General features: G+C 37.0%; 1 protein-coding gene across 15 annotated transcripts in view; it reads left to right on the plus strand.

The window, feature by feature from the left end:
- LOC125656907 (uncharacterized) overlaps positions 1–3,617 on the plus strand; it is a 49,532-nt gene extending 45,915 nt beyond the window's left edge. For 12 of the 15 annotated variants that reach the window (XM_056143662.1, XM_056143654.1, XM_056143661.1 and 9 more), the window contains one exon: positions 2,083–3,617. In XM_056143662.1, coding sequence (XP_055999637.1) covers positions 2,083–2,091 — 9 coding nt within the window. In that variant the 3' untranslated portion in view covers positions 2,092–3,617. Of the gene's footprint in view, positions 1–1,470; positions 1,502–2,082 lie in introns of all 15 variants that reach the window. The other 3 variants (XM_048887531.2, XM_056143657.1, XM_056143663.1) reach the window with 1 other exon arrangement.
- Positions 3,618–13,247: the final 9,630 nt, after the last annotated feature.

Consider the following 13,247-nt stretch of genomic DNA (forward strand, 5'->3'; position numbering starts at 1 on the left):
ACAAATGTCATTGTCCTTGTATGTACCACAATGTAGTCGTGTAGCTGCATAAATATGCTGAATTTTATTTCCACCAAAGGAGTGCAGATGTGACTGAACATGATAGATTAACTGTTACTATAGATTAACTGTTACTATTGATTAACTGTTACTATTGATAGATTAACTGTTACTATTGATAGATTAACTGTTACTATTGATAGATTAACTGTTACTATTGGTTTGAACATGATAGATTAACTGTTACTATTGGTTTGAACATGATAGATTAACTGTTACTATTGGTTTGAACATGATAGATTAACTGTTACTATTGGTTTGAACATGATAGATTAACTGTTACTATTGGTTTGAACATGATAGATTAACTGTTACTATTGGTTTGGAAGCATTTAGTCCGCTGTAAATACTAAGAAACTTTCCATTGCCGTAAATACATGTCTTAGAAGACTTGACAGGGAAATGTTTTATATTAAATACGGGGTTGTGCTATATACTGAGAACTGGTAAAATTTGAAATCATAAGGTTAAGGTTGTAAATTTTACACAATGCGTGTTGACTTGCTGCATTCATTCACAAAATGGTTTATGGGAAGTGTTAAATGTGCATCCTTATGGAATGTGATCATTAACGATCTTAAAATGTCCGTAATTGTTTGTAACCACATGTACGGGTGTGTATGAAATCATATTTGCCAACCTTTAACAATATTACAAAATCCTGGGACGTGTTTTACAAAAGAACTTACGACCAAGTTTACATACTGGAATTTTCTAGTTTATTGTAAGATCATTCTCTCCAAATGCAAAATATATTTTTTTAAATATTGAAAACTAAGCCTCATAAAAGTTTTACTTCAATCACTCAAAGTAATAACTGTGTAATACAATTTAAGACTTGCGACTTTGTCGTAAGTTGTTTTGTAAAACGAACCCCTGGTCAAGATTTTTCTTAAAGTGAATGTAGATTTTTTTAAAGGAATATATAGAAGGATTGTATTGCACTTAATTATGTAAAAATAAAACGTTGGAAAATTGGGGGATGTATGTTGCTCTTCAGAGACAGATGAGTTGGCCACTAATTTGAAATATCTTGAGGAAAACTACATATAATATGGTGTACATACCAGTAGGTACCATGCGTTTTACCACAGACCTCTTAACCTACCCAAAACAATATGATGGAATTAGTATTGTGTTCTGTTGTCATTAACACACATTTAACGAAATGGAGAAAAAAACCATTTCAGTTGTTTCGGTTTGGTACAGTACAAGCAGAACAAAATGTGGATTAAAGCTGTTCTGATACGAGCAAATTGACTTATGATGTATCTTGACCTGAAAAAGGCCCTTTAAGTGGAAGTTACAATATCCTAATGATGAACATGGAGCTCTCTTAAGTTCGTTGTTAATCAATCAATACACTGTTGTATATGTTTGGTAGTAAATGAGACTTTTCTGTTTCCCAAGGAATCCGATGATAATCCACTGGATTCAGATGGTACTGTGTGTTTAGAGTGACGGGTATAACACTGCACACCAATTTTTATTACGAAGAGGCGAATCAAACAAATAGATAAAGCACTGATCTAGAGTATAACATAGCAATATTTTGTGTATTATGTTCTTGCAAAATTTGGCTCAGAGGTGCATGAAAACAGCTCTACTAGACAGTGGAGAAGTAAAAAGATATTTAAAATGGAATAAGAATTGGTGTACAGTAAATGCACAATTTTTTTTATGAATGTAAAATTGTCCACCCAAACACGAGTTTTTCTTGCCCTGGAATGCTGCATCTCTATAGTATTGATTCCTCACTTTCAGTGTCGTGTTTCTTCCACTGTAAAGCTCACTGGCATGAATGATGTGATGAAGTTCCCAATGATTTTAATGAAACTGTCATTAAATTCGATCACACTAGCATGAGCACAATTTTACACTGTTAAGTCGGAGTGGATGAAAATTTGTAGAAATCATAACATTGTTCCATTAGATTTGACGCGTGTTGATTTTTAAATCGTTTTTGTGTTTCAGACATTTTTAGTTTTAGTTTTTATAATCTTGACGTTTTTTCTTTTCCAGAAGAGTTGATACCTGTATAGTCCCTATTCTTTCCATTCCTGGGGAATTCCGAGAGTTAGATCCTCGCAGAAACCTCTCCGCTCCTGGGAGAAGATTGGTTCAAGGATCGGTCACATGATAGACATGTGACCCATGCTAAATAAACTTAGATATATTTATTTGTAATTCAAGGTGTAAGCCATGATACTGATGTGATTTAACAATTGATGGGTGATAAAATTTAGAAAGCATTTGTTTTGGAAAGCTGTGATTGGTTATTGTCTGAGTGTTGTGAACTCTTTGATGTCTTTTTGAAATGGATTTTTTTTTTTGCCTATATGCATTGCCTAAACTGTGATATGAGACGTTGTAGTCTTGAAATGCATTTATTCTTTTATTTGATGTGGGTAATTTATTTATCATGCATGGTTTTACTAATTTTTATAGTGATACTCTAGGTGGTGAAGCACTTGTTATGTAGTATAGTGATCATGGGCCTTATAAAGTTGTAAATGGTTTGAGAAGTACGTATTTAGTTGTAATGCTCAGAATTTACACTTGACAGCTTCCAGGTTGTTGTTTTCGGTTGTTTTTTTAATAGATTAGGATTTTTTTATCTTGTTGCTGGTGTAAGTCAAGGAGTGTGTCTGACATATCTCTTCTTTGCTAATGAATTGAGTTACATTCAAATCACTGGGGCAAACATTTATTCAATGTCTGATATTTCATGAGTGCCAAGATCTGAAATTCAAACCGTTTTAATTGTGTGACTGTCATGTAATGGAAGGTATGGCTGGCATGTGTATATTAGGTTTAAATGGGAGGAATTTTTTTTTTTTTTTGATATCCTCTACTGATATTACTTGGTGCTGTATGGTTTTTGTATATTGACTCGATAACTATGTTTCATGCTTTTCATTTGTTTACAGCAAACTTGTCTGTAAGATTGTGAAACATGACAATTAATCGCTGTCTATTCCGGAGCTCTGTAAATCATCGTGCTGCCAAGCTTCATTGTGCAATGTCAAAAATTAAGTCTACCTGTTTGTTGCCCTGTAAAGAAAAAGAAGTTTGTAAAGCAGTCACTTAGTTTCAATATTGTTAAGTGTTCTATATTTGTACCTCTGTGTATGTATATGTCAAACGTTTATAATGTGATATATGTTTAGCATTAATTCTCTCTTGGTGTTGCCCCGTTTTTCACAGGGAGGTCATGACTTTATACAGAACATGAGGAACATAAATTTTACTACAGCAAGCCTATTTTTCTACCAGTATGTTTTTACATGCCCATCCACCCTTTGTGCCTTAGTCTCCTCAATAATGCAAAATGATCATAAGTGCACAAACTTAAATTTGCTATCCCTCGAAGGTTTGCATTTTCTGTTGTGAAATTTTTTCTGAATATTTGTATGAAGAAGAAAAACAACATATTTTTCATTAATAAAAAAATTGTTGATGTTTATTATTCTAGCATTCATTTCATTTTTTAAAGAATCATATACATGTAATACATATTTATATGTAAAAATTAAAATAAATACCAGTAAAATGGACTCGATTTTTTTTTCCAGAGGATCACTTGAGATGAATTAGTAAAAAGCATATTTATCAATCTTTTATCAAAATTCAGCTTCAGGCATTCTGACAACATTGCAAACCAGTTGCCCTTTCCATAAATATCTTACGACTAAGATTAAGTTTGGAAATGGTTATATATATATTGTCTCTTGCAGACTTATTGAAGTAGTATATAAACTACTGCATACGTCTGACCTGGTGATGTGTATTTGATTTGAAGGCATATAGAATAGTTATACTAGTCTTATACAAGATTGTTTGGTCACTTAAATCCCTCAGGTGACTCATTGATACCTTGCTTTCATCGTTAGTCGTCAGTTGTGCATTGGTCATAAACTTTTGGACAATTTTAGCTTCTCTGGAATGGCGAAACCAATTTTAGTATGTAACGTGTATGGATCGGGGAGAACAAAAATTATGAATTTCATGGTCTCCGCCTCCCTGGGGCTTGAGGGATGTGGCCAAACCATCGAAAGTCTTTTTTACTTTTAAGTAATCAAACTGTATACCAAAACTGTGAAATTCATGACCCCTGCATGGGTTCAGGGTTCATGCCCAAAGGTGGAGCCAAGTTGGTCACATATTAAAAATGCATTATACTTAAAAAAAATTCTTCTTTACTTCTGAACATCAAGGTGGCAAATTGTTTGCATGATTATAAAGAGCATTGAGCTCTCTTCCAAAACGGAATTTTGTGACTCCTGAGTTCAGACAATAGGGAGAGGCTGTAAGTCATATATTGAAAATGCATTAAAACTATGTCTCAGAAAATTGGCTCTTTACTTCTGAACATCCAGGAGGAAAAATGGAAATTGAGTCTTCTTACAAAATTGTGAAATTCATGACCCCAGGGTCCAAGTACCAGGGTAGGGCTAGATTAATGAAACGTGAAGATAATGAACAGTGATCGATCTCGTAACTCTTATAAGCAATACAAAATAGAGAGTTGACAAACATGGACCCATGGAAACACCAGGGGTGGGATCAGGTGCCTAGGAGGAGTAAGCATTCCCTGTTGACCGGTCACACCCGCTGTGAGCCCTATATCCTGATCAGGTGAACGGAGTTATCTTGAGTCAAAATCAGTGTGCCAAGAACGGCCTAACAATTGGTATGAAACGCGTCAGACAGCATTTGACCCAATGATAGGTTGTATTGGCAAACTAGATCGTTTTGACCATAGAATTTGCAAAGTGTTGACTTTAAACCAGACTGTTGAAATCCCTGCTTCATCAACTTGTTTGTCAGTAGCCTATTAGCCTGCCTCAATTTAAACACTGATCATACGCAGAACACGCTCTTTCATATCGAACCAGTTCAGAGATATAAACACCATATGCAGATAATAAAGGAATATTGCTACATAAATATGGGAAGTTGATAATGGAGAAGCTGAAATCATTCCGTTTGCCATACAGTTGTTTTGTTAGTTTGCCGTTAACATCTACTTTCAATAGAATATCTAAGTATGAAGCATAAGTGGATGACTCTGTGGTGTCTTTTAATTCGAGTTCACTGGGATATATCAAATCGACATATAAATGAAAATTATTATTGTTAATTTAATAGATAATACGTCATCGATATATATAAATGTCGAATTGAAGGTCACAGCAGAGATTTTTTCTTCTCGCATAGAAGTTTTTGAATAAATCTGTTTCATAGGAATATAAAAACAGGTCAGCTAACAAAGGAGCACAATTTGTGCCCATGGGGATTCTAACAGACTGTTGGAAGACCTGATCACCAAAGAATACGAAGATATTGTCAATGAGGAACTCCAACATATTTTTTATTTCAACTTCAGAGTACCTGTGCGTGGATTCAGAGTGGTGTTTAAAAAAGTAATTTTTGGATGACTGATCACTAGATACATGTATGAATATTTCCGATTTCCATTTTTGTTGAAGAAGCAACTGTGTATGATGTCAAAAAGTCTAGTCTTTAATTTATTGTGAGGAATGGTCTTGTAAAGTGTTGAAAAGTCGTACGTTTTGATGTTGTTGATTGGAGAAAAGTTTTGCGAATTGAAAATGCAATAGAAAATGTTTACTGCAGGACGTCTGCAAGCAGTCCAACCATATTTTAGAAAAATTTTTACTCGTGGACATCAAGCAAGAAAATTATTTGTATGATTACCTATAATGAGTAAAATGCCCTCTTTGAAAACTAGAAATGTATAGATATGCCCTTTCAGGAATCAAATATGTACTTTGCTGCGATATGATAAAATTTGATTCTAAATTATCCATTGTGTATAACACCAATGTATTCATCATCTGGTACATTTTATAATCAAAGTACTGATAGTATTACTAATGTATCCATCATCTAGTACAAAGTATAAACAAAGTACTGGTAGTATTACTAATGTATCCATCATCTAGTACAAAGTATAAACAAAGTACTGATAGTAATACTAATGTATCCATCATCTAGTACAAATTATAATCAAAGTACTGATAGTAATACTAATGTATCCATCATCTAGTACAAAGTATAAACAAAGTACTGATAGTATTACTAATGTATCCATCATCTAGTACAAAGTATAAACAAAGTACTGATAGTAATACTAATGTATCCATCATCTAGTACAAATTATAATCAAAGTACTGATAGTAATACTAATGTATCCATCATCTAGTACAAAGTATAAACAAAGTACTGATAGTATTACTAATGTATCCATCATCTAGTACAAAGTATAATCAAAGTACTGATAGTATTACTAATGTATCCATCATCTAGTACAAAGTATAAACAAAGTACTGATAGTAATACTAATATATCCATCATCTAGTACAAAGTATAAACAAAGTACTGATAGTAATACTAATGTATCCATCATCTAGTACAAATTATAATCAAAGTACTGATAGTAATATTAATGTACCCATCATCTAGTACAAAGTATAAACTTTATACAAAGTATAAACAAAGTACTGATAGTATTACTAATGTACTCATCATCTAGTACAACGTATAAACAAGGTACTGATAGTATTACTAATGTATTCATCATCTAGTACAACGTATAAACAAAGTACTAATAGTAATACTAATGTATCCATCATCTAGTACAAAGTATAATCAAAGTACTGATAGTAATACTATTACTAGTACACAGTATAAAAACGGAGAAGCATAAAAAGCAGACGAGTAACACAATAATTTCTTAAGACCATAAAATGTACATATCACATGATCGTTAAAGCGTCTCTTGCAATTGTTTGTGAATTTAATGAAGAAATTATACTATCCACGATATTAATAAGTATATTATCTCCCATTTTGTAAGAGTTTCTGTTTGTCACTTTTTTTTTTACGTTTATAGAAAACAAACTGCACTTTTTCTCAAACTTTCTAGGTCATCCACAGGGGTTTCTTATCCATTTTGTTCTCAATCTATATAATATTGATTGATTTCACACGTTTTGAGACATCACCAGCTATAAGTGAAGTACTACAAATTTAGACCTATAGATGCTTAGCGCTCAGGACAGTAGCAGTGAAAGTTCTTAATCGTGCCAATGCCTGCCGTGACATGGGACCTCCGTTTTTAAGATCATATCCATTATCCGAAAGACTCGTGATTTTCACATCTAAATACCGAGTATTTGGCGAAGGAGCAATCACTACCTATATTTCAATTTCTTAGGTTTGACACAGCCATGGCACAAGTGGGACTCAAACTCATGACCTCCCGGTTACAAAACGAACACTCTACCACTGAGCTACTGTGACCAGTTGGGTTAGGGTTAGATATAGATTAAGAACAAGTTAGATAAGAAGACCCTGTGGGTCACCCAAGTCAGAGAGGCGTGTGACCTATTGCTTTCACTTGTAGTATTGATGCAACTCTTTGGTCTATGTCCACAGGCACTTGTTTCTGTAAATGACTTATGACCTCTATACTAATAACAACACGTGTTATTATTAGTATACAGAGGTCGTAAGTTACGTACAGAAACAAGTGCCTGCGTCTATGTCCCCACAGCGATGGTCTCAAAACTGTAAATAAAATAATGATTCGGGGTGCATCTGTATTATTTTCTTTCATAGAAAACATATACATGTAACTGGCAAACTGGAAAATCCTGGATCCGCCGCTGGGGAGACAAACAAGACAGCAACAACATCCCAGGGTTTCCTTCGAAGATAACGTCATAAACATTGGTATTTGTGTGTGTGTCCTTAACCGACCCTCAACAATTCTTCCCCTAGAGGGCCAGTTATGTTTGCAAATTATTTTTTATCTACATTTTGTTATTAGACAATAGCACTTAAAATTAGGAATTAATAATCGGCAAGTGAAATAAATTATGTTTTTGTATTTTATCTGGACACATCTATATGATTGGGGTATTTAGACTACGTGTCATCTTCGTCTTCACTACGTGTATTAATCGGTGTCATCAGGTATTTTCCTCCTCACAAAGACAATAGGAAGGAAACGAGAAGCTGACCAATATCCGTCGGATGGCAACATGACTACGTGAAGTTCTCGCAATGTTGTCGGGTATTCATCGTGTTATATTAAGTACTACGATAACATCGAGATTGGACGACGGTGTCGGCGGAGACAGCCGATATGAGTAGCTCAAGCGTTTCACACTTTTCATGGTATAGAAAACGCCAGTCTCACAGCATCTTTCTCAGCCAATCCGGAGCATCTTTACAGAGCAGAGACGTGTGTAAAGCTCCAACTATAAACGCAATTCTGTTCCTGTAGAATGGTTGTCTTTGATGATGAGACAACCAGGAAATGAAGGCAGCAGCACTGCTTCTTTTGATGCTACTGGGAGATCATAATGAGCAACTCTTACAGACCCAGCACGTCCTCTTACAGGTAAACAAAGACTCAGACAGACGTTCAATCCAGTGAAAACAAGTCTTATTACACTTTTTTTTTTTTTTTTTTTTTTGTTGTTGTTGTTGTTGGGTTTTTTTGTTTTTTTTGGGGTTTTTTTTTGTTTGTTTTGTTATTTACCTTTCTAGGCAGGGACAAACCAAAGTGAAGGAGAAAACCGAGGTTTAGATGGACCAGGAAATGGCTGTCTGACAAAAGAAGACAACACGATGGTCAATATAGTATTCTACTAAAACAGAGAGTGAGAATTTAAGGCCTTTTACAATTACACAAGACTTCCAAGAGCCCCATACAATGAGCTCCTGCGAAGGATAGAAGTCAGAATCGAGAAGGACACGCGGTACAGAAAGTATCTCCCTCTTAATCTCAAGATGTCCATCACTCTACAGCACCTGGCCTGCTGGTACAATTATCCAAGTCTGTCCTACCACTTCAGAGTTCCTCCAAACATCATCTCCATCATCATTAACGAGGTCTGTAATACCATCAATGCCGAGCTTTCTGCTGCGTTGACCCAGTGCCCTACTACAACTGAAGGGTGGACCGTCAATTCCTGCGCGGTTTGAGAAGAGATAGCAATTCCCACACTGCTATGGTGCTCTAGATGACAATCATGTAACGGTCACCTGTCCTTGGAATACTGGCTCCGTGCACAGAATCTTCAAGTTATTCTTCCCCATTGTCCTCATGGCTCTGGTCGATGCAGAATACGATTTTCTCTGGACTGATGTCGGCTCTGATGGTTCCAGCAAAGATGCGAGTATTTACAGTGGTTCAGAACTGAAGGAAGGCCTGTAGAGTCCGAACAATATATTCAATTTAGACTCTACCTGGTGATGATGTTCCTGTCCGATACTATGGAGTAGTGGACAATACTTCCGGGATCAACAAGAGCCTGGTGAACCATTTTTCCACAAGAATTACGAAGCAACCATCTTCGCTAGCCAAGGGTTTACGATGCGCTCCGCTTCTCTACAACGTTGTAGAGAAGCGGAGCGGATCGTAAACCTTTGACTAGCAGAGATGCGGAGCAACATGAGAGAGAATTTAACTAGAGACTCTCCAGAGCAAGGCGTGTAGTGGAGAACGCCTTTGGTATTGCTGAGGTCATGAACCTGGGGCCAGAGACATGCAGATTCCTTCACAATCTCATCAGATTGAGATATCCAGACACCCACAACAGCCTTATGGAGTTTGATGACCTGAACCAGAATGTCATCTCAGGGCCATGGAGAAATGACAAAGTACTTCTAGATGTTTACCATGAGCAGGCAAGGAACGTTGGAACCCAGGAAGGCAAATTATGAAATACCTGGGTCGCTACCTTACCTCGAAGGCTGGTTCGGTGCCATGGCAGGACAAGATAATCCAACAAAGTTGTGACAGTAAAATCAAGCACTGAAAATATGAACAAATTATTTTCACATACTGCATTGTAATTTAGAGTAAAATGTTTATGGAATAATGAATGTTTGTTTTTCAATTTTTGATTAAACATTTTTATTATTTTTTCCAATCATCAATAAGGATCCAACATTTTAGCACCTAAGGACCATTATACCAAAGTTTGGTCCCTATAGGTCAAACAGTTTCAGAGAAGATTGTCAAACATTTCCACATAGGGTCCTATGTCAACACTGTGTCGGCTGATGGCGGCCATCTCGGATGCAAGCCGGGGTCTTTGGATATCATTCTGTAAGAGGACCACCTAAAGACCATTTAATCTAAGTTTAGTCCCAATTGGGCAAACAGTTCTGGGAAGCGAAGAAGATTTCTGAACATTTTCCCCATAGCTAGGGTTCTATGTTAAAATTATGTCGGCTGATGGTAGCCATTCTTTGTGTACGTCGTCGGGATCATCGTATACAGTTCTGAAAGGGAACCATCTACGGACCACCTCTGCCAAGTTTGGTCAAAAGTTGTTGGTAGAAGGGTTTTATACCATCTGGAGGTCACCTGAATCTTTCGCTACCTAATTCGAACTTATCGTGCTTTCAATAGAAGTCGTGTGGCCATCACGTGACCTCCATGTTGCCCTCGCTTGTCCTGCGGGTAATCTACTTCACATCTTTTTGTTGCCTTCGCTTGTCCTGCGGGTAATCTACTTCACATCTTTGTGTTGCCTTCGCTTGCCCTACGGGTAAACTATGTCACATCTTTTTCTTGCTTTCGTGTGTCCTGCGGGTAAACTACTTCACATCTTTTTGTTGCTTTCGTGTGTCCTGCGGATAAACTACTTCACATCTTTTTGTTGCCTTCTGTGGTTTGGTTGTCATCATATGACCTCCTGTAGGCATCCTACTTGCTTCAGCTGTAGATTGACTGTTGACGAAGTTCGGGGCCATCTTCACCAAAAAACTCCATAATCGTATTTAAAATACGATTATTAAAATATCTGGTGTCTATTTCGGGACAGTTTGATGCCTGCATAAATTGTTCAGGAGATATTGAATAGGTTAGGTTTTTTTAAAAGAAGGTCAATGTCACAAGGGTCTTATCACAAAAAATATGAGTCACCTATCACTCCCCATTCAAAGGTTCTGAACAAGGATATAGTTTCAGACAGACAGACAGGATGAATCACCCCCTCTCACTTTTGTATCGAAGGCATAGAAAACTTGAATCCACACAACTTAGTAACGTTTGCGCTTTGAAATGATTTATTGTGGCCCTGCTACTCTTGAAAAGGAGTTGTTTTAATTACTTTCCTGTATAATCCCATATAAAGTTTTAATCTCCTATTGCGGTCCCCACCCCCCACCCCCCGGAGGTGTATTGCAGTATCAGAAGATGTTTGCATATCAATATTGCGACCTGTAACCACGGTCCTGCTGTTCTTGAGAGGATTTTCAGAGACCCCTCTCTACCCCCTTGGGTTCATGATTTGAACAAACTTGAATCAGCAATATCTGGGGTTGTTTGAACATTAATATGGCCAATCATGGCCCTGCTGTTCTTGAGAAGAAGATTTTGAAGTAAAAATGTAAAAATCAGTAGCGAAGAAGGAGAGGAGAATCTTTGAAATAACCGGGTATCGAACCCGGGACCTTTGTATTACTAGTTAGGTAATCTAAGCAATGAGCTATGTACAACGTTTAGTGATAAATGTTAAACCTATTTCGGAAATAATTTAAATAATTATTAAGAAGATGTCAGAAATGTCGCTATGTCCTTAACATGTTTTAAAAGTTTGCATGTACTTTAACCTTGTATACATTTTGCTGTTACTTAAGATTTGTAATATAATCATAACTACGTGTGCACATGTTTAGCCAAGTAAGAAATGGGTGTAGCTAAAACGCGGAACCAAAAACAGAACGGAATTTGAGAATAAGTTGTTATACGTCTCTCTCGAGAATATTTCACTCATATGGAGACGTCATCACTGCCGGTGAAGGGCTGCAAAATTTAGGCTTATGCTCACAGGGGCTAAGCCCGTTTTGGGGCGGAACTCTATGCTACCATAAATTTTATCTGGGTCAGAGTTAGACTCGGCCCTTTCTATATATTTTTATGGTATCACAGAGTTCGGGTCCAACATGGGCTTAGCCCCTGTGCCTATGCTCGGCACTTATGGCCATTGAGCATGCAGGGAGGGGTCTTTATCGTGCCATATCTGCTGCGACAGGGGACCTCGGTTTTTGTGGTCTCATCCGAAGGACCGCCCCATTTAGTCTTACGACAAGCAAGGGGCACTGAGGACTTATTCTAACCTGGATGCCCACGGGATTAGAATGATTAATGCAGCTTAGATAATACCTAAAATCGAACAAATACGCTTTATTTTCATTCAAATAAGATTATTAAGGAATTTGTTTTCTTAAAATTCTGCACCATACTAAATAGCGAGAACTCCAAACAGTTGATATATTTTATAGTATTGGACTGCGGTCATTCAGTCTCTGTCAGTTTAAATAAGTAATGCTAAATGAACGAAAACTTCTAACAGTTGATTTATCCCGAGTGGATGAGGGTTATAATAGGTCCTCAGTAGGCCTATCAGGGGTACCTTACTATCCAGGAATTGTGGTTACGGGGGCGCCCCTTTATGAGGCAGTGGGTCCAGGGCGAAGCCCTGGTTGGGATCCAGGGGGCAAAGCCCCCGGAAGCTCCTGGATTTTACAGATTTTATGGGGCTAGAAATATTTCTCCTATTAAGTCATTTATACTATTTTCTATCATTTTGATAAGGTGAAATTAATAAAATGACCCAAATTCTAAGGGTTTTTTGGAAAAAAATAAGTTCTCCCAATAAAGTAATAAAGTAATTCAAGAAATCAAAGGATTTTGTCTTTTATTTCTCCGGAAGTGGAAGAAATGATTGCTTCTTTCATCGTTTAGTACATTTTCCGAAACAAGATACCGCGATTTACCTTAAATTTGAAACTTTTAGGGGAAGGGGGGGGGGGGGGGGGGCGGCTGCGCCCCCTCTAAATCCGCCACTGCCTATCCCTTGCTTGTCGTAATAGGTGACTAAATGGGGCGATCCTTAGGATGATCGAGACCGCAAAAACCGAGGCCCCCTGGTCACAGCCGGTGTGGCACGATGAAGATCCCCCAACTCAAAGGCCGTAAGTGCTGAGCATAGACCTAAATTTTGCAGCCCTTCACCAGCTTTGCTAACGTCTCCATATGAGTGAAAAATTCTCTCGAGGGGTTAAATATGAAATGAACCAATCTAACAGTTTACTTCTAATCCAACTACTGGTACCTTATTATTTATATTGTGAGA

The sequence above is a fragment of the Ostrea edulis genome, chromosome 7 (assembly GCF_947568905.1).
Source record: "Ostrea edulis chromosome 7, xbOstEdul1.1, whole genome shotgun sequence".
Lineage (NCBI taxonomy): Eukaryota > Metazoa > Mollusca > Bivalvia > Ostreida > Ostreidae > Ostrea > Ostrea edulis.